The sequence below is a fragment of the Huiozyma naganishii genome, chromosome 1 (genome assembly GCF_000348985.1).
Source record: "Huiozyma naganishii CBS 8797 chromosome 1, complete genome".
Classification (NCBI taxonomy): domain Eukaryota; kingdom Fungi; phylum Ascomycota; class Saccharomycetes; order Saccharomycetales; family Saccharomycetaceae; genus Huiozyma; species Huiozyma naganishii.
In genome coordinates, this window is record NC_035922.1 from 185,811 (window position 1) to 207,829 (window position 22,019).

General features: G+C 47.6%; 15 protein-coding genes and 1 non-coding gene across 16 annotated transcripts in view; 9 read left to right on the forward strand and 7 right to left on the reverse strand.

The window, feature by feature from the left end:
* The window catches only part of OAZ1 (Oaz1p), a gene marked incomplete at both ends in the record, with an annotated part of 666 nt that extends 114 nt beyond the window's left edge, over nucleotides 1–552 (forward strand). Inside the window, one exon of the mRNA XM_022606353.1 lies at nucleotides 1–552. This exon is cut by the window's left edge and continues 114 nt beyond it. Coding sequence (XP_022462148.1) covers nucleotides 1–552 — 552 coding nt within the window.
* Nucleotides 553–642: 90 nt separating this feature from the next.
* ARL3 (Arf family GTPase ARL3) lies at nucleotides 643–1,242 on the forward strand (the record flags this gene model as incomplete). The annotated part of the gene is made up of 1 exon (XM_022606364.1): nucleotides 643–1,242. One exon carries the CDS (start codon nucleotides 643–645, stop codon nucleotides 1,240–1,242), a length of 600 nt encoding a protein of 199 aa, XP_022462149.1.
* Nucleotides 1,243–1,364: 122 nt separating this feature from the next.
* MNN9 (mannosyltransferase complex subunit MNN9) lies at nucleotides 1,365–2,555 on the reverse strand (the record flags this gene model as incomplete). The annotated part of the gene is made up of 1 exon (XM_022606375.1): nucleotides 1,365–2,555. One exon carries the CDS (start codon nucleotides 2,553–2,555, stop codon nucleotides 1,365–1,367), a length of 1,191 nt encoding a protein of 396 aa, XP_022462150.1.
* Nucleotides 2,556–2,868: 313 nt separating this feature from the next.
* Nucleotides 2,869–4,617, reverse strand: DIG1 (Dig1p; the record flags this gene model as incomplete). Its single annotated transcript, XM_022606386.1, has 1 exon — nucleotides 2,869–4,617. The coding sequence occupies one exon, from the start codon at nucleotides 4,615–4,617 to the stop codon at nucleotides 2,869–2,871; it is 1,749 nt and encodes a 582-aa protein (XP_022462151.1).
* A 470-nt stretch (nucleotides 4,618–5,087) lies between these two features.
* CAM1 (translation elongation factor EF1B gamma) lies at nucleotides 5,088–6,320 on the forward strand (the record flags this gene model as incomplete). Its single annotated transcript, XM_022606397.1, has 1 exon — nucleotides 5,088–6,320. One exon carries the CDS (start codon nucleotides 5,088–5,090, stop codon nucleotides 6,318–6,320), a length of 1,233 nt encoding a protein of 410 aa, XP_022462152.1.
* A 415-nt stretch (nucleotides 6,321–6,735) lies between these two features.
* Nucleotides 6,736–7,029, forward strand: SGF11 (SAGA histone acetyltransferase complex subunit SGF11; the record flags this gene model as incomplete). The annotated part of the gene is made up of 1 exon (XM_022606408.1): nucleotides 6,736–7,029. One exon carries the CDS (start codon nucleotides 6,736–6,738, stop codon nucleotides 7,027–7,029), a length of 294 nt encoding a protein of 97 aa, XP_022462153.1.
* A 170-nt stretch (nucleotides 7,030–7,199) lies between these two features.
* On the reverse strand, nucleotides 7,200–7,508 carry ELC1 (elongin C; the record flags this gene model as incomplete). The annotated part of the gene is made up of 1 exon (XM_022606419.1): nucleotides 7,200–7,508. One exon carries the CDS (start codon nucleotides 7,506–7,508, stop codon nucleotides 7,200–7,202), a length of 309 nt encoding a protein of 102 aa, XP_022462154.1.
* Nucleotides 7,509–7,691: 183 nt separating this feature from the next.
* Nucleotides 7,692–10,004, forward strand: VPS16 (tethering complex subunit VPS16; the record flags this gene model as incomplete). The annotated part of the gene is made up of 1 exon (XM_022606430.1): nucleotides 7,692–10,004. The coding sequence occupies one exon, from the start codon at nucleotides 7,692–7,694 to the stop codon at nucleotides 10,002–10,004; it is 2,313 nt and encodes a 770-aa protein (XP_022462155.1).
* A 169-nt stretch (nucleotides 10,005–10,173) lies between these two features.
* On the forward strand, nucleotides 10,174–12,222 carry NOP4 (mRNA-binding ribosome biosynthesis protein NOP4; the record flags this gene model as incomplete). Its single annotated transcript, XM_022606441.1, has 1 exon — nucleotides 10,174–12,222. The coding sequence occupies one exon, from the start codon at nucleotides 10,174–10,176 to the stop codon at nucleotides 12,220–12,222; it is 2,049 nt and encodes a 682-aa protein (XP_022462156.1).
* A 207-nt stretch (nucleotides 12,223–12,429) lies between these two features.
* SSN3 (cyclin-dependent serine/threonine protein kinase SSN3) lies at nucleotides 12,430–14,169 on the reverse strand (the record flags this gene model as incomplete). The annotated part of the gene is made up of 1 exon (XM_022606453.1): nucleotides 12,430–14,169. One exon carries the CDS (start codon nucleotides 14,167–14,169, stop codon nucleotides 12,430–12,432), a length of 1,740 nt encoding a protein of 579 aa, XP_022462157.1.
* A 417-nt stretch (nucleotides 14,170–14,586) lies between these two features.
* MRX11 (Mrx11p) lies at nucleotides 14,587–15,171 on the reverse strand (the record flags this gene model as incomplete). Its single annotated transcript, XM_022606464.1, has 1 exon — nucleotides 14,587–15,171. The coding sequence occupies one exon, from the start codon at nucleotides 15,169–15,171 to the stop codon at nucleotides 14,587–14,589; it is 585 nt and encodes a 194-aa protein (XP_022462158.1).
* A 207-nt stretch (nucleotides 15,172–15,378) lies between these two features.
* On the reverse strand, nucleotides 15,379–18,456 carry ISM1 (isoleucine--tRNA ligase ISM1; the record flags this gene model as incomplete). Its single annotated transcript, XM_022606475.1, has 1 exon — nucleotides 15,379–18,456. The coding sequence occupies one exon, from the start codon at nucleotides 18,454–18,456 to the stop codon at nucleotides 15,379–15,381; it is 3,078 nt and encodes a 1,025-aa protein (XP_022462159.1).
* A 184-nt stretch (nucleotides 18,457–18,640) lies between these two features.
* KNAG0A02250 (uncharacterized protein) lies at nucleotides 18,641–19,438 on the forward strand (the record flags this gene model as incomplete). Its single annotated transcript, XM_022606486.1, has 1 exon — nucleotides 18,641–19,438. The coding sequence occupies one exon, from the start codon at nucleotides 18,641–18,643 to the stop codon at nucleotides 19,436–19,438; it is 798 nt and encodes a 265-aa protein (XP_022462160.1).
* Nucleotides 19,439–19,699: 261 nt separating this feature from the next.
* MET31 (Met31p) lies at nucleotides 19,700–20,308 on the forward strand (the record flags this gene model as incomplete). The annotated part of the gene is made up of 1 exon (XM_022606497.1): nucleotides 19,700–20,308. One exon carries the CDS (start codon nucleotides 19,700–19,702, stop codon nucleotides 20,306–20,308), a length of 609 nt encoding a protein of 202 aa, XP_022462161.1.
* A 71-nt stretch (nucleotides 20,309–20,379) lies between these two features.
* EGD1 (Egd1p) lies at nucleotides 20,380–20,799 on the reverse strand (the record flags this gene model as incomplete). The annotated part of the gene is made up of 1 exon (XM_022606508.1): nucleotides 20,380–20,799. One exon carries the CDS (start codon nucleotides 20,797–20,799, stop codon nucleotides 20,380–20,382), a length of 420 nt encoding a protein of 139 aa, XP_022462162.1.
* Nucleotides 20,800–21,685: 886 nt separating this feature from the next.
* On the forward strand, nucleotides 21,686–21,759 carry KNAG0Atrna2I. The gene has a single exon. It is a non-coding gene; the product is annotated as a tRNA-Ile (tRNA).
* The last annotated feature ends 260 nt before the right edge of the window (nucleotides 21,760–22,019 follow it).

Here is a 22,019-nt window from a genome sequence, read left to right on the forward strand (position 1 = left end):
TGCTGGGACGTCATTTTGCTCGCTGAGTCACAGTTCCTCACAGAACAAGTCCACTCCAACGATAACTTGTTCAAACGGTTCAGGAAACAGTATCTTATCCAGCACACTGCATGCAAGTTGGCAACCTGGGGCAAATCACACCCCTTAAGTTCCCCTGGCCCTGCGGACCCAACAGGTTGGAGAGCTATCGCGGATCAGTATGTCTGCCTTCACCTACCCTTACACTTCCACCAACTTATCTGGGGGAAAGTCTCTCAGGGGGTGCTCCACGTCACTCTACCGGAGAGCAACTCCCCAGCATTACTCCACGGGTGCAAAGATTGGTTACTCACGTTGCTAGAGTGGGGGGAGACCGTCCAGTGTGCGAAGATGCGGTTGTACGTGCGTAGAGCGGGGGACGCACAACATTGTCGGTTACTGCTGAGAAACTTGCACTGGATCGGGGCAAAGATCTTGCAGAATGAGGACAGGGAGGCAGTGGTAGATACCCTTGAGGAGGACGACCTCCTCCTCACAGACGAACACTACATCATCCTCGAGTTCGATTGCTGACATCACACACTATACAATATTATATAACACCGTTTTGTTTCAATATGGCTCACACATCTACATACAGTACATAGAGGGCAGAGCAGCAGGATGTTCCACTTGGCGAAGGGGCTGTACCACAATTGGACTCGCAGGGAACAGTACTCCGTGCTGATTCTTGGGCTGGACAACGCGGGGAAGACGACGTACTTGGAGACTCTGAAGAGGACGTACAGTTTGCACTCGAAACCGCTCGATAAGATTGTCCCGACCGTCGGGCAGAACGTCGCGATGATCCCCGTGGACAATGGGCGCAAAGTGCTCAAGTTCTGGGATGTTGGAGGACAGGAGGCCCTCCGGAACATGTGGTCCGAGTACTACTCGCAGTGCCACGCCATCGTGTTCGTCGTCGACAGCACGGATAGCTCCAGAATAGACGAGTGGGAGCGCACGCTCACGTCCATCATGATGGATGACGACGTGGAGGGTGTCCCCGTGCTCATGCTCGCCAACAAGCAGGACCGACCGGACAGGATCGAAATCCAGGACATAAAGGAGATCTTCAACCAGATCGCAGAACACCTCAGCGCAAGGGACAGCAGGGTGCTCCCCGTCAGCGCACTCAACGGCGACGGGATCAAGGACTCCATGGAGTGGCTCACAGTGAGGCTGGACAGGAACAAAAAGGGCAGACCGCCAATCCTCAAGTAAAGCACCTTGTACAAGCTATGTCTCTTCAGCATTGATATATAATAAACAACACATATACACACTATATTACAAGTTTAAAGCCATCTGTTCTATGTAGGGTTCACCTCTCTATCAACTTTCCTCTATTTATTGAACTCCTCGATATGGTATACTAAGTAGTTTGGCAGTCCAAACACCTCGTAGCCCAGTCTCTTCGCCATCTTGGCAAACCCTTCCGTCTCGATGAGGTGGTAGAAGGGGAAATTGGGGAACATGGCACCGTCACGGTGAACCTCCGCTTTGACCAACGTACACCCGCCACCTACACCATCCAGCGCCATCTCCTCGGACACAGGCTTGGATTCGTCGAAGAAGTGTGCCATCAGTGGCCGGAATGTCGCCATCTCCGCGTACCCTTCGACGATAATCTCATCTGCCGGCAGCGAGTTTGCCAACTCAAGCCCCGTCTCACTCTCTTGCCAGTTGTTGAAGTCGTATGGTCTGATATCTGCCTTGCTCAATTCGTCGTTAAAGAACCTCTGGTACACGTTCGCAGCAAGCACGGGCTTGTCGTGTGCGGCCAGGTCCTGAATCACCGTTGGTGGTGTCTCAACAATGTCCGCATCCAACCAAAGGACCCACGACGTGTGTGGGCCCAGCGTGGAGAACAGAAGCTCGTTTCTCGCAAGCGCCATCGCGGACCGCCGCTGCTTCTGAACCGCAAGCGCATGCCTATCCTTCTCCGCCAACATATCGAAACTCTGCGACTCCTGTCTCAGGATGATGATCTTGGCAAACCGCTCGTTCTTCTTGCCCGATTGGATCTTCTTGATGGCGGCCTCAAGTTTCTTCAACGCCGCGTCACCAGTCGGCGTCCGTGGCGCGATGAACCCCAACTCGATCAACTCCCGCGGGTACGTCATGTGCAAGATGTTATCCCAGTACTGCTCGTGGAAGGTTTGCATCGGCGTCAAGATCAACACGCGCTCCTTGTTAACCGCGGCCTGCTTCGTCGAGTGTAACTTGTTCAAGTCGTAGTGTGCGATGTGGTTCTCCGGGATGATGTCGTCCACATGGTCGTTGAACAGCCAGTTGTGCTGCTCCTTGTATGAGTACTTCGGCATCTTGAAGTTTTTCGTGAAGGGAAAGTACCACGTCTTCTCCAGCTCATGTGCCCACTTGTGATTGACCAAACTGGACGCGTCAATCCCCAGGATGTTCCTGTCCCTGTTGACCAGCAGCAAAATGACAAAGATCAGCGTGGCCGCTGGCACCATGATGGCCACGAGGGGGTGCTTCCGCACCCGGTACAAAAACAGCCCAAGAGACACCATTCTGCTTGCGTCACGTTCTACTGATCCAATTGAGGGAGCAACCTCTTGCAATGCGCACAGCATCGTACATTGAACACTCTGTTTGGTGTAAATTCAGCTATTTTTAACAGTACGGTTTCAATTTTGTTCACTTTCGTTAAAAGTGATATATTTGTTGATACTAAAGAGAAGAGGACGCTGTTGGACCTTGCTCGACCTTGCTTGGTTTTGGGAGAGCATTTAAGAGATGATTATGCTGGTTGTTACAATAGCTTTCATATACATGTTACTATGAGGGTTGTTTTTTCTATGTTTTTGTGTTTTTGTAGTACTGCTAAGGAGTGTCCCTGTTTCTTGATTCGTCCCATATCTGATTACAGATGCTCATGAATATTTTCTTGTTTAGCGATTCCTGTGGCTTCAGTGCAAATTCAAAGGAGAACCTGCTGCTTTGGACTTTGATCTCGCCGAACATCTTCCCGCCGTCCGCATCAGGCCGTATCGATGCCGATTTGGGGAATTTAGTGAACATCGGAGTTGGGATCGCCCCCTCTTCAATGGCCAAGTCGGATTCCTCGTGTGGGCTTTCATTCTTGGTCGTGGGGACCCCGCCGCCGTGATCTTGTCCCATCGAGCCCGCCTCGTCATTTTGAACGTTCAGCTCTTTTTCTTCATCATCATCATCATCTTCTTCGTCATCGTCCTCTGATTTACGATTACCTTCATTGTAGTTGCTGCCATCGCTAGTGCCACCGCTAGGTCCCTCCACGTCAATACCCTCCGCACCATACATACCTTCTTCCTCGATGTTTTGCTCGTATGTGTAGGGATATCTTCGTGCCCCTGGCATGGCGGATATAACCGGGTCCTGTGGGATGGGCGAGTAATAGTTGGGCATCATCCCCCAATACGGATATGGCATTGGCATTGCCTGTGGTGGCGGCTGAGTTCGCATCGGGTATGGCTGCTGTGGCTGTTGCTGCTCTATATAATGCGGGTATTGGTATGGGTTGAAGGGCATCTGCGGGAACGTGGGAGTTGCCATAATCGGGTAGGAGGGGAGCCCACCAAATGATCTGTGCCTTTGATGGATGTATGGTGTGGATGCTGTTTGCGGGTACGCCCTCCCGCGTGCAGCTTGCGGATTGCTTGCGCTGCTGTTGAGGGGCACTCTCCCCAGGTACTGCACCCGTGGATCGCCCGGTCTACTGGAGAAACTATGCTGTTTGGTTGTACTGCCTGGAACTGCAGTGGCAGTGGCGGCAGTTTGCACCTCTGGCTGTTGGGAGATTCCCCCCAGCGGTGGTGGAATTTTCCTTCTCTTTAGGGACTGCTGATACACTTTGCTCCCCTTAGTGTCCCCCGCGTCCTCTTTAAACGGTTTGCCCTGGGAGGCTAATCCAACTGGGGATATGACGTCCTCGATCTTGATCGCACCGCTCTGCCTCCTCAAGATGAGGTGTTCATCGAGTTTAGCGTCTCTGAGCGGCGTGACTATCATGCTGCTCCTCCCGGAGGAAGTTGTCGCTGATTCCACCTGTATTGCGTCATCGGACAAATCTCTCTTTTGCGGTTGTTGTTGTTGATAGGAAACCGGAGATCGGTTCTGTGGGTGTTCCACAGTCTCGTCACTACCACCACCGGTACTAGAATTAGCAGGTAGTTCTGACATTTTCGCTTTGATCCGTATGTGTATGTTCACTAGTTCTTTCTTTCTTGGAGAGAGTAGTTTGTATAGACTGTCCCGTTCTTCTATCAAATCAGTTCCGCCTACTATACTTCCCCCCCAAACCAAAGGCAAAAATAATGAACAGGAATGCAAACGCAAAACCAGAGTTAAAGTCAACCTGGGGAAAGCGACACTAGGTGAAAACCTTGGCGAACTGTTCCAAAAAGCGACCAAAAAAGGTAAAAAGGAAACAGCGAAGAGAATCACACCGCCAACAACTACCAACTCAACACACACACACACACACACGACCAAGCCAGAATTGAGTTTTCTGATCCGACCACAGGCCCCGCCGTGATAAATAGGACGGCAGATCATATATATAGACTCAATTATAGAAATAACAACACACATCTATAGAAGCCCCGCTGGAAATTCACGTTTTGTGTCCCGATTCGGCAGAAGTTCGCCAAACCTGAAACGCCAGAATTGCCGCATCCGGCAGTCGCGTTTTGGAGCCTCTGAGCCCTAAATTAGGGCTTGAGCGCCGTGTTTCGTGATGTGGGATCACGTGGACGATTTTGTTGAGTTTTGGATGCGAACCCTAATTAGGGCTTGTCATCAAGCCCTAAGAAGAATCTCGATTAGGGCTTTGGTTTCAGACAGTGTCCCAAAGAAGAAATTGGAAAAAATTTTCCAATTTCCTCTTTGGGAGACGTCTGCGATGCTCTTCGAATGTGTCGTCGACGTTGCGATGGTTGGGCTGCGTCTGAGGTTGTGGTTCTTCTCTCTACTTACTAGACACTATTCAGTTCTGTTTGCACTGTTAATCGTTACGTTTGTTTTTTTGGCAGAGCACTCAAGCACACCGAAGCTACTCTACAATGTCGTCAGGTACTCTATACGCCAGTTTCAGAATCAGATCCGTCGTTCCCAGGGCTCTTGTGAACCATTTCAAATTGGATGTCACCATCGTTGACCCTACCAAGTCTGGGGAACAGTTTGCTAAGGACTTCCCCTTGAAGAAAGTGCCAGCTTTCGTTGGTGCCAAGGGGTACAAGTTGACCGAGTTGATGGCCGTCAACTACTACCTGTTGAACATGGTTCAAGACACCGCTGCTGTCGAGAGATTGACAGGGAAGAACGCAGAGGAGAAGGCTCAAATCATCAGATGGGAGTCTCTGTCAAACTCTGACTTGATTTCCCAGATCGTCGCCGCTTTCCTCCCATTGAAGGGTGATGCTCCTTACAACAAGAAGGCCGTTGACACCGCTTTGGAAACCATCGACAAGATCGCAGCCATCTACGAGACTAGATTGACCGACTACACTTTCTTGGCCACTGAAAACATCTCTCTGGCCGATTTGGTCTCCGCCTGTCTGTTCACCAGAGGGTTCAACTACTTGTTCGGCAAGCAGTGGAGAGCTGACCACCCAGCAATCGTTAGATGGTACAAGACCGTCATTGACAGCGAGATCATGAAACCAGAGTTCACTGACTTCAAATTCATCGATGAGCCATTGGCCCCACCACAGAAGAAGAAGGAGAAGAAGCCTGCCCAGGAGCCAAAGAAGAAGCAGGAGAAGCCAGCACAGGCCGCAGAGGCCGCGCCAGCCGCCGAGAAGAAGCCAAAGCACCCATTGGAACTTTTGGGTAAATCCGCTTTCTCCCTTGACGAATGGAAGAGAACGTACTCTAACGAGGACACCAGACCAGTGGCCCTTCCATGGTTCTGGGAACACTACAACCCAGAGGAGTGGTCCCTGTGGAGAGTCGACTACAAGTACAACGACGAGTTGACTTTGACCTTCATGTCCAACAATTTGATCGGTGGGTTCTTCAACAGATTGTCCGCTTCCACAAAGTACATGTTCGGTTCCCTAGTCGTCTACGGTGAAAACAACAACAACGGTATCATCGGTGCCATTCTTATCAGAGGCCAGGACTACGTTCCAGCCTTCGATGTTGCCCCAGACTGGGAATCTTACGCCTACACCAAGTTGGACGCCACCAAGGACGAGGACAGAGAGTTCGTCAACAACATGTGGGCCTGGGACAAGCCTGTTATCGTCAACGGTGAACCAAGAGAAATCGCCGACGGTAAAGTCTTGAAATAAGCATAAGGAATGCTTCATGCGTTACCGGAATGCTCATTGACACCTCTTACCACCTTCCTGTTATTTCTTTTCAAAACCTTCTTACATGCCTTCTGCTCGAAAAAATCGAGTCTGTTAGGAGTACGCAGGGATCAAAAGATAACGATTCTGTGCCTTTTCTCCTTTTCTCTCTAAAGCACGGTCCATATACATGGATCCGTGTCTGGCGAGAGTCATTATAGACGTCGGAAAGATTTGCACTCTTATACATACATACATAATATAGTATTTTATAATTATGCATGCATAATCAAATATTTCTTGATTTGTCTAAAGTAGTCGCTCTCATCGGGGTCAAGAAACAGAAACCAACAACTGGCAGCGTGTCCCCCTCCCCCGACCTCTCTCCATTCACCCACGATAAAGAGGGAGAGATATGACAGAATGCACGGTGGACTCTGTATCACAGGACATTCTGGACAACTTACTTTCCTCGATGATCCAGGACATTGTTGCCAAGGAGTCTGTCAAGTTTAAACAATTGAAGGCGCGATACCCAGATTACAAACCGTACTTCTACGATCCAAAGGGCACGCTCGACGTCCACGGACTCCCCAAGGGCCAAGAGTCGTCTCAGTATTTTATGTGCCAAAATTGTGGGAGGGAAATATCTGCTAACAGGTTTGCAGCTCATTTACAAAGGTGTTTAAGTAGAGCTGGCAGAAGATAAATGAAAGAAGGAAATCGAAGGGAAGAGTGAATGGTCGTTGGTGAGGAAATGTTTTCCCACCGGTGACTTCATATCGGTGATGATCAAATATTTATTAGAATAAACGAATATACAAAGTGCATTTCAATAGTCAGTGGACACAGAGCGGAATATGGGGTAGCTTTTCATCATTATATATTGAGGTAGTCAGCTGCAATTAATAGCTCTAAGGACATTTCTGATGGAATGTTGAATTCTGGGAAAGGTTGGTCTTGTTCCGCTTGTTCTTTGTACTTGAAGTTGTATTCTAGGTACTCTGCCACTTTCGCAACAACGTGTGGCTCAATATCTGGTAAAGTGACTATGTTACCAGAATCCTCGAAGGGGCCATCCAGCATCGCTCTTAACATCGGGGAAAGCAGAGCAGCTTCCCTGGGGACCGTGTATTCGCTACCATCGGACGCAACCAGCGTCACCGGGTTCTTTTCAGTCTCCTCCATAACCATTATTAAATGCTCCCCCCTATCTTTAATTCTGTTGAACTAGTTCTCAGTAGAGGGACCTCTCATGTGTCAAAAAGTACGTTTTAAAGGTCTTTAAATTTGGAGTAAGTTCCGAAAAATTGTACAACGCTGGGAGTGTAAAAATATCGCAGGGGATACACACAACAGCATACAGGAAATATGATAACGCCTAGTTTCAACTGGGAACTATTGAACGGGACGTACTATAGGTCGAGAATTGTGGAAGAAAAGCTGCAATGGCCTCGATCGACGGACACCCAAAAATACCAGTACGCTACGTCTAGTTGTTTGATAGCGTTAGAGAATGTCGATTCCCTGGACGTGTACGACTACTCTGGACATATGATCAGTTCCGTTAAATGGGAGGTGCTTGGCCACGGCTTGCCACTGAAGTTCGATTTCCAGGATCCCCTAGGTTTGCAATTGATGGTGGTGTTTTCAGAGTGCCTCAAACTGGTAAAGAGCTGGGATCCCCTCGATATGGAAACCATCGAACTGGACAATGATGTACAAGACACGATATGGGACTACAAGTACTCGTTTGTTGTGCTGAAGGAAACACAGAGTATTTGGCGGTGCAACTGGCAAAAGCATGCCCTTGAGCTAGTTTTCGATAACGCTGGGGCCAACTACAAATTACTAACCAAGAAACAGTGGTGTCCTTATAGAACTGCAATTATACTTCTCGATGTGGAGTCCGTTTATATATTGGATTGCCAGAATACAGGGAAACTGACCAAATGGCCTCTTCTACACGAATGGCACGACGTTAAGATTTCAAAAATGGGTAAAATATGTCTTTACAACTACAAACTTAATAAGATCCAAGTGTTCGGGAGCTCAAATCACAAGGAACTACTATGGGAAAACAACATTGACGAAGAAACACCTCAAGAGATTGTATGGTGCGGAGAAGAGACTGTCATGTGCTCCTTTGAGGACGAAGTGAGACTGCTCAGTTTTGGAAACCAGTACGTTACTTTTTGGTATCCTAGTAGCATTGTTACCATATTCCCAGTGGTAGATGGCGTCAAAGTAATTACTGAAGATCAGCTTATACTAATCACAAAAGTGAACAAATTTACGGAAAATGTCTTTAAAATTGGTTCCACGGAACCGGGAGCCCTTTTGCTGGACGCATACAATATGTTAGAGGACAGTCCGCCAAAGTCATTGGACAGACTAAAGCATATTGATTTGAAAGAAGGTGTTGAAGATTGCATGGACGCTGCAGAGGACGAATTTGATTCACAAATACAGAAACAATTGCTGAACTCTGCTTCATTCGGAAAAGGGTCACTTCCGTACAAATCGTTTGATGCCAATCGTTTTGTCAAAACTTGCGATAAGGTACGGTCATTCAACATACTGCAAAGCTTTGGTATCTTTCTCTCTTTTGAAGAGTACAGTAATTATGGTATCGAAAATGTTGTTCGCATTTTACTTTTACAGCATAAGTATGCGGAAAGTTTGAAAGTTGCCGAGCTTACAGAGCAGATGGGGCTTTACGAGTTAATCTTCGAAGATTGGGCCTCCAAGAAAATACGGCTAAACTCAGATTTGGAGGATGACCAATTGCTAACTTCCATTGAAACCCAATTAAAGGAGTTACCAAAGGGAGTCCGTCCGTCAACGGCGAAGATTGGGCAAGTCGCATACGATGAGGGGATGTTCACACTTTGCAGAAATTTGTCGCTTTTAGAGAGTAAACCCGAGTTGAAGCTCATCGCTTTATATAGACTAGACGACGACAGTTTAGCGCTAAAGGAAAGTTTGAAAATTGGAGACCCGGAGATCACCCTCTCACTGCTGTTGCAGCTGAAATCAAAACTGACTGTGTCACAATTAGCAAAACTTCTAATACTGGATACCTCCCATTACGATGACCAACTATACTGCTACTACAATCGAAATGAGTTATCTTACCTCTTTGATTTTTACAGACAAAGCGATCAGTACGTGGATCTAGCACATTGCATTTTGCAACAGGGGGAGGAACAGAATGCCGTGAAGTCAGTTCTCCCGCAAGTGGCAGAGCTCTACAGTAAAATGGGGAACCGACACCCTACCGCGAAACAGAATACGGAAATAATTGCTAATGAGATGAAACTGCTAGCCTACCAGGAGTCCATATCTGGAACTTACAGCGTTGACTTTACCTCAATGACACTCAACGAAACTTTGGCGAAACTCATCGAGCTGAAACAGGGCAAACAAGTGGAAGAGATGGTGAAAACTTTTAAAATCAACGAAAAGAAGTACTACCATATCACCTGCAAAGTCTTGGTAGAGCAAAACCGATTCGAGGAACTGTATGAGTTTGCGACCTCCAAAAAATCTCCCATCGGGTACGGTATCTTTTACCGGAGAGTCCGCGATAAAAACCGTAAAAGAGAGGCTGCCATGTACATTGACCTGATTTCAAACCTAACCCAAGATCAACGACAGGTCATGATCCAAGAGTGCCAGTAGAGAGCACCGGATTCGTCTTTAAATGGACTTTTACCCGGACTCAGTATTTTTTTTTAAGTGAAAATTTGCGATGAGCTTCTGAAATTTAAGCTGGTGGTATGCTTCGAGATGCGTAGTGACTATTAGATTAGTTAAATCCTCAGGATATCAAACTGGAAATAGCCCAAATATGTCTGAAAGTACAAAGGACGCTTTTTCCCAAGACGGGCTTGATTTGCAAACGCTGTTTGTGAGGGCAATTCCATTTGCTGTTACTGACGAGCAGTTGACTGAATTTTTCGCGAACTTTGCACCCACGAAGCACGCGGTTGTTGTCAAGGATGTCAACAAGAAGTCCAGAGGGTTTGGGTTTGTGAGTTTTGCGAGCGAGGAGGATACTAAAGAAGCTCTTTTGAAAGCGAGAAAGGAAAAATTGAACGGTCAACTATTGAGAGTGGATATTGCTAAGAGAAGAGAGCGTAACAAGAGGAAAGAAGATGCCTCTAACGGTATTGCTGCCCCCAAACCAGAACACAAAGAGAAGAGAACATATGGTGACGAGGATGATCAGTTCAAGGGTAAACCTAAATTGATCATTAGAAATATGCCGTGGAGTTGCCGTGACCCAAACACATTGAAAAATATTTTTGGTAGATTTGGTACTGTTGTCGACGCACACATTCCTAGAAAGAGGGATGGTAAACTTTGTGGATTTGCCTTTGTTACTATGAATAAGATCTCCAACTGTAAGAACGCTTTGGAAAACACTAAGGACTTGAAAATAGACGGTAGACAAGTTGCCGTCGATTTTGCTGTTCAAAAGAACAGATGGGAGGATTACAAGGACGCCAAAACAGAAAATAAAGAGGATGATAATGAGGAGGCTGAAGAAACTTTGTCCAAGAAGAAGCGTAGCCAAAGTGAAGAATCTACATCTGATTCAGATGAAGACAGCGAAGATAGCGAAGAAGACAGCGAAGATGAAGACGAGGAAGCCGAGGAGAAGAAATGGGAGGCCAAGAAATCGGCCGATGGTCCGAAAAATATGAGGGAGGATTATTCCATCTTTATCCGTAACGTTCCTTACGAAGCTACTTCTGAATCTTTGGCTGAGCATTTTGCCAAGTTCGGTCCAGTAAAGTATGCTTTGCCTGTTTTCGATAAAGAAACAGGTCTGGCTAAAGGTACTGCCTTTGTTGCCTTCAAGGATGAGACCGCCTATAAATTTTGTGTCGACCACGCACCAGCGGCTGGGACGACCTCGCTGTTAATTGATGATGATGTCATGCCCGAATACGTCTATGAAGGTCGTGTGTTATCTGTCACACCAACGCTACAAAGAGAGGAGGCCAATTTCAGGGCCGAAAAGAATGCAGAAAAAAGGAAGGAGTTCCTCGGCAAAGCCCCTGGCGAGCGTGACAGACGTAACCTATTTCTACTGAATGAGGGTAAGGTGACAGAAGGTTCGAAACTTGGGCAGTTATTGTCGACCAAGGACATGGAAATTAGGGAGCAATCGTACAAATTAAGAGTGGAACAGCTGAAGAAGAACCCATCTCTACATTTATCTTTGACAAGATTGGCTATCAGAAACTTGCCAAGAGCTATGAATGACAAGACATTGAAGGCTTTGGGTCGTAAAGCTGTAGTTCAATTTGCAACCGAGGTGAAGAACGGTGAAAGGCATCCTCTAAGTCAAGAAGAAATTGTGAGATCTACCAAGGAGAAATATAAACTTTTGTCACCTGATGAAATCACACAGTTAAAGAAGAAGGACAAGAAACACGGTATTGTCAAGCAAGCCAAAGTTATCATGGAGGTGAAGAACTCGACCGTTGGTAGAAGCAGGGGTTACGGTTTCATTGAATACAAGGACCACAAACATGCATTGATGGGTCTCAGATGGTTGAATGTTCACGAGGTGACACAAGCTGAAGCATTAGAAGGTTTAACCGAGGAGGAGAAGAAGAGCATCGACTACGATGGGAGTAAAAACAGACGTCTCTGTGTAGAGTTTGCCATTGAAAATTCCAATGTAGTAAAAAGAAGAAGAGACAATCTCACCCAAGCGAAGGCTAACGCTAAGAGGAAATTGGAGGAAAAGGATGCTCGCGGGAAATCAGACGAAGAGTCCAGTAAAAAACAGAAACTCGAGGACGACTCCAAGAAAGACGGGATGAACTCCGACATCAAGAGACTGATTGGGATCAAGAGGAAGAGAAAGCAAGGCAAGAAATGATTTGATACTTAAACAGTTCGACCTTTTATCACCCTTTTCTATTGGATTTTGTATACTAGACGCATAATCATGCACATATATTTGTATATGTTTATTGAATTTAATCATTTATGGTGATATGTAACCAATGCAGTGGCTGTGAATGCAATTTCTATTTAATGCTGCAAGAATGTATCCCCTTTCCCCCAAGTCCGTCAGAATCCACGGTTAGCGACGCTTTTTTCGAGAGGGCTCCACGTTTCTCGATTTCGATGGGATTCCGTTTCCTGATACTGCAGCGGCAGCAGCGGCCGCAGCCGCGAGAATCCTCCTATTTACCCCCAAACCTCCCAGAGTAGCCGTGCCTGTATTGTTTGAAGAGGACTGTGTCTGTGAGGAGACGTTCTTTGATTTATAGGCGCTGCCTAGATTCATTATGTCGTTGTCATCCGTGTGGATACGTCTGGCCGGATATTTGTAGTTCAGGCCTTCAAAAATGCTGTCAGAGACTGGGTAGTCGCCATTCGTAAAGTAGTTGTGATCCAGTGCGTCGCTTGCGTCTATTCTGCTAATTGGGTCGTATGCTAACAGTTTATAGAGCAAATCCAACAGGTTTTTATCCCTCCCACCGGTGGAATGATACCAACCTGCTAGATTTTCTCTATATTTTGGAAATTTCGAGAAAGCCTCGTATTCTGGGTATCTATGCAGATGAGCCCAGTTTTTCGACGTTGGTGAGCCTAGCACTTCCAAGATCTTTTGTAATTGGTTAGCTTGGAAGGGCACACTTTTCTTTGAATCCATTTTTGCCTCCTCACCTTTGAAGATAGGTTGGAGGTTTACCAGTTCTGCGAATATGCAACCCACTGCCCATATATCGATCGCCGGTGTGTAATGTCGAGCGCCTAAGAGCAGTTCAGGTGCTCTGTACCAGATGGTCACCACTACTTTATCCCCAGTGTAGAGTGTTTGAAGAAGGTTAGAGAATTTTCTCGCCAGACCCAGGTCACCGATTTTAACGCACCCGTCGACGGTGACCATGATGTTTGCCGGTTTCAAGTCTCTATGAAGCACCCAATTCTGGTGTAGATACGAGACCCCGTCCAATATCTGCCACATAATTGACCTGATCATTCTCGGTGGAATCGCTCTCTTCTTCGGGTGTGAGTGGTAGTGTATAATCTGCAGGAGGTCGTGCTCCGCGTATTCGTACACCATGTAGATGTTTTTCCTTTCCAAGAAGATTTCCACCAGTTTTGTGAGGTTTCTGTTATCCAGTTCTCTACACAGAGACATTTCCCTGCATGCACTCTGCGAGATCCCTACGTAGTGCAGTTGTTCTATGCCCTCCTTTTCCGTTTTGAACTTCTTGATCGCAAAATACGCCGGTAACGACTTCTTCGTGACGTTGCTCTTGGCGGAGACCGCGATTTTGTCGCCATCCATGAGGGCCACTGAATCCAAACTGCCCCCAATGGAATCTTTATCTTCCCCGTATTTTGAATCTGTGGAACCGTTCCCCTGCTGCCCGTCTACATCGATGTCCATAAGATCCTTCCCCACATCGTTACCGTCCCCTGCGGGGAACCCATCCCCAATAGCGACCCCGTCGTTACTCACTGTACTAGCGTTCCCCTCTTCCTTTTTATTCTTCGCCTTGTAAACTTTACCGTACGTACCAGCAGCGATGTATCCGATGATCTCGTATTTTTCCAAGACAGAGACCCTCATACGGTCCTTCCGCGCCTTGTAGGGACCAATCGCAAACACATCGTTGTTAGCCATAAGCATCGGCGTCTTCCCATGCACGGTGCTCGCCATATTTCTCTTCGAACTCAGCTGTGTCTGCAGGTGCGTCTGATTCTGCCACAATGACCCCTGCTGGTGCTGCTGTTGCTGTGATTGTTGCCCAGAAGACCTAATACGACTGTCGTACAACCCATTATTTCTTTCATTTCCATTGAACATTGTCCCCTCTTCTCCATCCATTCACAGAGAATAGCACGCAGAAAAACCGGGCAAAAACAGATACCCACACACTCCGAAACGCTATCTTCTCTCTCTCTCTCACCTAAACCTAACCGGTCACCCACCTAAACGCAGCGTAGTATATACCTCAAGGCAATATAGACAAACCGATCTCCTCCCATGCCTCTGCGCATCCAACTGTTCACCGTCACTGCCAAATTTAACGCTGCAAAATGAAAACTAATATCACGTGATGCGTAGATCGCTTACTGGGACCCGCTGGACCCGGTGCCAAGGTCCGACTACGGCTCAACCTTCGCGATGTATATCTATACTATGTATCTATACACACTCTATGGGTCCCTTACGGTGCAATTGAGTCCTCCTGCGTTAGAAATCTGCTTGTATTTGGGGAAGTTATTTCCTTCGGGCGGAAGCGAGTTTCTGGAAGGGCATCGTGAGGTATCTCCCCATGTACGGTGCCCCCCACAGGCTGATAAATATGCGGACTGGGCCGAGCAGTTTCACCAGGGAGTAAGCGACGGCGCCCGTAAGGATGAGGCGGTGTTTTTCGAATTGCCCGTATCTGTCGCCGACGAGTCTTTCTATGGCATCGTTGCAACGAGAGAGCAGTTCGTATTGGGACAAGTCCCAGTTCTCCATCAAGGGGAACGTGTAGAAAAGGTACCATGGTGCGAAAAGTGGTACTATTGCGGTGATCTCGTGGAGGATGAAGAAGGACGTCACTGTCGGGATTGTGCCGGACTCGGATAAACGAGCAAAATACTTCTCGAACCGTGGGTGGGTGCTCAACCGGGTCATCAGCTTCGACTTTGAGATAATCTTCCGCATTCGCTGCTCGCGGCGTTGCTCAGGTGAATCCGATGCGGATGCGTTGGAGGGCGCAGTACAGTGGAAACCTCGAACCAGCGAAAGGCATCGCGTACTACTTCTTACTCCGATCGCAGAACGAGAAACACTCACACCGACGTACTTCAACATCTAGTGGTTCGCAGTTCTGAACTGTAGCGAACTGCAGGGTGGAGCAGCAGCAGACACTTGCTAGCAATGTAGTAACGAACGCTGCATCGCTTCTCTGTACGAAACGAAAATAGTCACAGGAACAAAGAGCAGTTTACGAAGAGATCGACGTATTTGTCTAGAGAACAATGGCACTGAGTGACATATTTACAAGGTTACTGGGCCATGCTACACGCGGTTATATACATCGGTGGATACTGGGTTGCAGGTGTCCGTGCACCTGTGGCACAGTTTTTGCTGCGCTGTTGCGTTGTATTTCCAGCATCTGGGGCACTGGTGCAGAGTGCTCTTGTGCGCTTGGACGGCTACTACGCTGTCGCTGCCAGGTATATGCACGGCGTTGCCGTGCTCTGCGCCGAGGTCCTCCACAGCGTGGATGCTCACGGCGGCCACTTGGAGCAAGTCCTCCAACTCTTGTGCGTTTATTTGAATGTTATCTCTCTTTCTGATGTACACGTCGACTGAAAGTTGCCCAGGTTTCGTGATATCCGGTGCAAAATCTTTAAACTGCTCCTTGAAGACAGCCAAGATCTGCATATCTATTGATCGGAACCTGTTGCATTCCTCTCGAGACTCTTCCAATGCACGGGAGAAATCAGGGAGGAGAAGTCGCATCGGCGAGATGCCCGCCATGTTGGAATGATCGAGCCAATCGCAGGGCACATTATTCCATACTTCTTGCACCAACATTGGCAGTATCGGCGCCAATAGGGCCCTGTAGGTATTCAAAATGTGGAATAGCGTTGTATGGATCTGTCGTCTCTTTAGCGACGCCTCTGGGTCACAGTACAATGAGTCTTTGCAGATATCAAAATACAGCGACGATAACTCGTTGTTAAGGTGAAACTGCAGCGCACCAAGCACTTTTCCGAAATTGAAAGTTTCGTAGTTCTGCTTCGCATTCGAAACCAGGTCCTGTAACGTGAACAGGATGTACTTATCCACAGGCCGCAATTGCTCGATGGGGAGTAGAATTGGGCGCTGACTGGTGTTCAAGTTACCCAACAGAAATTTGAAAGTTAGTCGCAGCTTCTTCAAAGAATCGTTGATTCTGTGCATTACCGTCGAACCGCATGTGATATCGTTTGTGAAATCGGATTGGGCTACGAAGTAGCGCAACCCGTCAACACCCACTGCGGGGAGTTCCACTTTTGTGTTGCCCCGAATCACATCTTTTGGTGAAATGACATTGCCGATGGATTTAGACATCTTTATACCTTTGGAATCGAGTATGAAACCGTGCGTTATTAAATGGTGGAAGGGAGCAAAAGGCGTCCCACTTGAGGCTACTCTCGTCAACAAAGAACTTTGGAACCAACCCCTATGTTGATCTGAGCCCTCCAAATAAACGTTAGCCAGCTGCTCCGGACATTTGTCCAGTTTCAATACATCTCGATAAAAGTCTCTTAAAACGGTCCACGAACTGCCTGAATCAAACCATACATCCATAGTGTCCTTCCCCTTCACGTACTCATGGGCAACGGACTTGTATTCATCGGGGAACCATTTTGAAATATCCTCCTCGCTCTCAAACCAGGAATCAATCCCGTCTCTCTCTATCACTGATATTACGTGGTCTATCAAGTTAGAGTCCATCAATACTTTATCTGGTACCGTCTTGTGCTGGAAAAATGGGATGGGGACACCCCACGACCGTTGCCTTGAGATGCACCACTCGTTTCTGGTTTTAATGAAGGCCTCCAGCCGGTTGTGGCCTCTTAATGGTGTGTACTCCACGTTATGTAGACTAGACAATGCTAATTGCTTGATATCTGTCAAATTGGTAAACCATTGCGGAGTTGATCTTATGATGACCGGTTTTTTCGATCTCCAGTCGTAAGGATACGAATGTGTATACGACTTTTGCTGAAAAAGCATACCCTGCCCTTCAAGGAACTCAATAATATGGGTGGTCGTGGAGGACAATAAGACGTTTCTACCCTTCTGAGGGTCGTTAGGATCTTGTAAAATGGGGCGGAGTTCAGGCGAAACCTCATTCAGATCGTAGTTGCCCTCATGGTCTATAGGTGAGTATATCTGAAGATTATTTTGGATACCTACCATGTAGTCCTCGTTACCGTGACCCGGTGCTGTATGTACCAACCCGGTACCCGTAACATTCGTAACATGACCACCGGGCAAAAGTGGGAATTCTGTCGTACCACCCAAGCACATAGGGTTCGTGTATTTCAAGTTGGAAAGACATGCACCAGTGAATTCCGAGAGTATTTCATAATCTTGCGCGATACCTACCTGATCGAGCAAGTCTCGGGAAATTATGAGGTACTCATCACGCTGCGAGAGGTGCACCAGGACGTACTCCATGCCATCGTTGTAGCATATTGCCTGATTGGAGAACAGAGTCCAAGGTGTACTTGTCCAAATCAAGCATTGGATGCGAGTATTCGGCGTGATAGGGGTCTTCAATGGGGCAAGTACAAGCAATCGCTGTTGCGAATCAGCGGTCAATGGGAACTTCACGTATACTGTTTGAGACACATGATCTTCCTTATACTCCAGTTCGCTTTCAGCAAGCGCGGTCCTCGTCTCCGTGCCCCAGTACACTGGCTTATTTTGCCTCTTGATGAGCCCCAAATGGAACAACTGGGAGAACACCTTCAGTTGGTTAATCTCGAATTGCGCGTTCATAGTGATGTACGGATCCTCCCAGTCTGTGCAAATACCAAATTGCGTGAATTGGTCTCTCTGTATCAATACGGTTTTCTCTGCGTGCCGCCTCGCAATGCTACGAATTTGCACTGGCGACATTCTTTTACCCTTATCGTTCTGCTTGATGGCCTTTAATTCGATCGGGAGGCCGTGGCAGTCCCACCCGGGCTTGAAATAAACGTGCCTTCCCTGTGCCAACAACTGGTACCTGACAATGATATCCTTCAAAACTTTATTGAGAGCGTGCCCCAGGTGCAGATCACCATTCGCGTAGGGCGGACCATCGTGTAGCACGAACAGCCGCTCAGCAGCGAACTTGAACCGTTCACTCGGGTCCTCAATACGAGAGATCTGCTCGACAAACTCTTGCAACTGTGCTTTATACACCTCTTGAGACGCCTGTGGGACAAGCTCCGCAAGAACCTTCTCCAGGTTCGGTCTTGTCGGGAAAGTGGTCTTGGGAAGATTCAAACTCCCCTGGAACGAATGCGAGGCGTACCGTCTAGCTCCGAGTCGCAATGCCCCAAGTGGGACTAACACCCCTCGACACAGCTGTATACTGACCAACAGACTCATCCAACGGCCAGCGGATGCTCTCACCCTCCGTGCAATTGTAGTCGCAGTTATTGTTGTTACTACTCTGACTCTAATTGACGAAATATCTCGAAGAATTGCATCTGATGCACAAGATGTCGCATCGCATCGGTTGCGGAGGGAGTGTTGGCGTGCCTCTGTGGATACCAGCGTCTGTGTCTCTACAATGGATAAGTGCAGTGACTTGCGTGAGGCTCGTTTGCGCGGGCAACGAGGCCGTCTGGGCCGGTTTATGGTCGAGCAGTTTGTGAACGGTGTCGTTTACAAGTACGGCTGGATCGTGCAGTGTCCACAGCGGCTGCCCGTGGATCCTGAGCAGACGGCGAGGTTCTTCCAGTGTCTACTGCAGCGTGCCCAGTTTGCCGCTTCGCAATTCAAGACCGTCTGTTGCATCGTCATCAAGTTTCTCGAGAGTTGCGCGACGGAGAGTAACTACATGGTCGCGCTGAAGCACGACCTGCACAAACTGATCGTCACTGCGTTTGTGCTGAGCGTGCCCAATAACTACAGGAACGACAAGGACAAGATGCTCTCCAGGGAGTCCTGCTACGCGCATTTCGCCCGTTTGACAGGGTTGTCCACAAGGGAACTGACAAACTGCTGCTCCGTAGTACGTCCCGTAATCATACGAAGGAACAGGCACAAACTTAAAGCCGCGCAACGACTCACGGCATCGTCGTTGGCGAGTCTCCACGGGTTGAATAACAGCATGACTCTGAACGATTTCAACGAGGGACGAGCATCCACCACCGGGTTGGCTTCAGCATTCCCGAACTACGCCTGCGGTCAAGAAGAAATAGACGGACGGTCCTCCATCCCGAGCACGCCGAGTCCGACAGACGCACAGGCCAACGGGGCACGCCGTCCAGTGGACAATGGCAGCTACGTCTCCGGAGACGACATCGACCAGTTCAACAAGGCGGGCAGAAGGCTCGTCGCAGAAAACTTTACGATAGTCCAGTAAGCATTACAGAATGAATACACACACACACACAGATGTAGGTACCGTCATCTGCTCCAGCATCAGCACCAGCAACGTCCACACCCATCGTCTGCAGCATTAACTCGAAACGCATTGAAATTTCGTTACTGCGTCGTTTTTGTTCACGAAACGCAGCGAAGAGGTCGAGACTGCTCATCGGGACGCATCGTGCAGAGTTGATCGGGTCTCTGCCTGTGTACGGGAGCCGCTGTTTGTCTGTGTGTGTGTGTTAGACGTGACTGAATGGGGCAGGTAACAGAGGAGACGACGTTTCTGAGACGGGTAGCGGACGCACTGGTCTCGACAAAACTGAATGATGATGCGGTAGACCCGTCCGTCAAAGAGTTGCTCACGAGGGTCCAGTGCCAGCAGGACGCTCAAGTAGACGGGTCGCCGACTCCTCGTGATGTGCAGAGGGCATTCCGGTTTGATCTGCGGGAGAAGTCCGAATCGGGCTCGTCGTTGGACGATTCCCACGGTATACCTGGTGGTGTTCACAAAGAGAACTCAACGGACAGTACAAGTACTGCCATCACAGACAAAAATGGTAGCATTGTTGCGAACAATCTTGCTTATGCGGGGGCACAAGATTCTGGGGAGAAGTATCCCTGCGCGCAGTGCGAGCTTGAGTTTCTGCGACCTGGTGATCTGAGAAGGCATGAGAAAGCACACAGCATTGCATCCCCGCATATATGCTCTCGCTGCGGGAAAGGGTTTGCACGCAAGGACGCACTCAAGAGACACTTCAACACTCTGACATGCTCCAGGAACAGAAAGAAACTCATGAAAATGGCAGGCGACAACTTCGAGGCGCTCATAGCCAAAGCACAGCGTGACGGCATTAGTATATAGTGCAGTATATCAGTATGTAATTTCCTCCCCCACCTCCGGCAAGAGAAAGAGTTCTCGCGCGGAGGCATCATTCACAGTTCGGTAACTTTCTTGTTGTTGTTCTTCTTCTCCTCTTCAAACTCTTTGATTTTGACATCCAGTTGGTTCAACGCGAAATATGCCTCTGGTCCCAGCTGTGGGACAACTTCTTGCAAGATATCGTCCAATTTTTTGGTGCTTGGCTTCCCATGGATCATAGAGACGTTGTAGTCTGCCGCACATTCGACTTTCTCCACCGGCTGGAAGTTTAGCACATTCCCGTTCTCGAAAAACAAGTTGGCCTCCTCAATCCCCTGCAATGGCACGGCGTCAAGTTTCAAAAGATGTTCGGATAACTTGGCGTCCACGACCGGCTCACCGACTTTCTTCGTCTGCTTCCGTCTCGTCCCACCGACTTTCCTCGTGGAGGAAAGTTTCTGAAGTTTGGCAAGTTTGGCCTGGTCAATTGGCATGGTGCAGGAAGGAAGTGTTCAATAGAGACAGTATATTATACGCTGCGGCATCCTTCCTAACACATTGCTAATATATCTCTGCGACCGTCATAGTCGTACAGGCTGAAATTTTTTCTGTATCAGCTGTAATTTTTTTGTATGGTGACACAACTGTCGATGCCCTGGGCCACTCCTACTGATCGTGAAAGGTCAGCTGCTGAGATTATCATGCAATTGGAGATCCTTTGACGAGGAATGCTCGATTCTACTTACAGGAAACTCTCTCTGCTCAGATCAATCGATAGTACTATAATATTAGAAAAAACATAGTACAGAACATATGACGTGCATAAAGAACGATAAACAACTTGCTTGCTTTGCACGCTCACAGCTCCATGCAAACGTATACACATAAAAATATTGGTAGCATTTTCTTTGTGGAAATGCAAACTGAAGAAGACAAACATTGGGCCACCTTGCTGGACATATCAGATTTAGGGATTGAATACAGCAATAAGATAATGTAACCATGGAAGGGACAGAGTATGTTAGCACCAGAAACTGGCACATACAATGGTGCTTCCAAATCGTAACAACCGACTATTTGAGTTAAGTGCAGGCCCCTGACACCACTTCAAAATACGATTCCCCCCAAAACAATTCAATTGTTAATATGCTCTATGTTGATGGAATGTAGCTAGGTTATAATTTATGGAAAATCAACTCCACATATAAAGGTGTCATAGATTGACTATTATTTTCACGAGGCCCAGTTCCAACGGTGACCTGAAATGAAAATAAGTCAGTACCCTGCTCGGCGTTAACGCTGTAACAACGAAATTGCTTGTATAGGAAAATATTTTAATTTCTGAAACATTCCGTTACAGCAAGAAAAATAAGTTAATAAGGTCTCTTGGCCCAGTTGGTTAAGGCACCGTGCTAATAACGCGGGGATCAGCAGTTCGATCCTGCTAGAGACCATTTTTAATTTTTGAAATTAACAACTTCAACCGCTTCCAGGTATTAAGTGATTGTGTCTTTTTGCTAGCTTTAAACATTAGTTATTTACATACAGACGGATGGTAATAAATAATCCGGCTCGAAAAGATTATCTTATCGGAGGGGGGGGGGTGGCTTGCTAAAAAAATTGTATTTTCAACGTGGAAGTAAACGATATCATTACCTGAAACGATGACTGAGAATACTCTCTGTGAAGTCGCAAACTGTAGTTTCGCACTAAA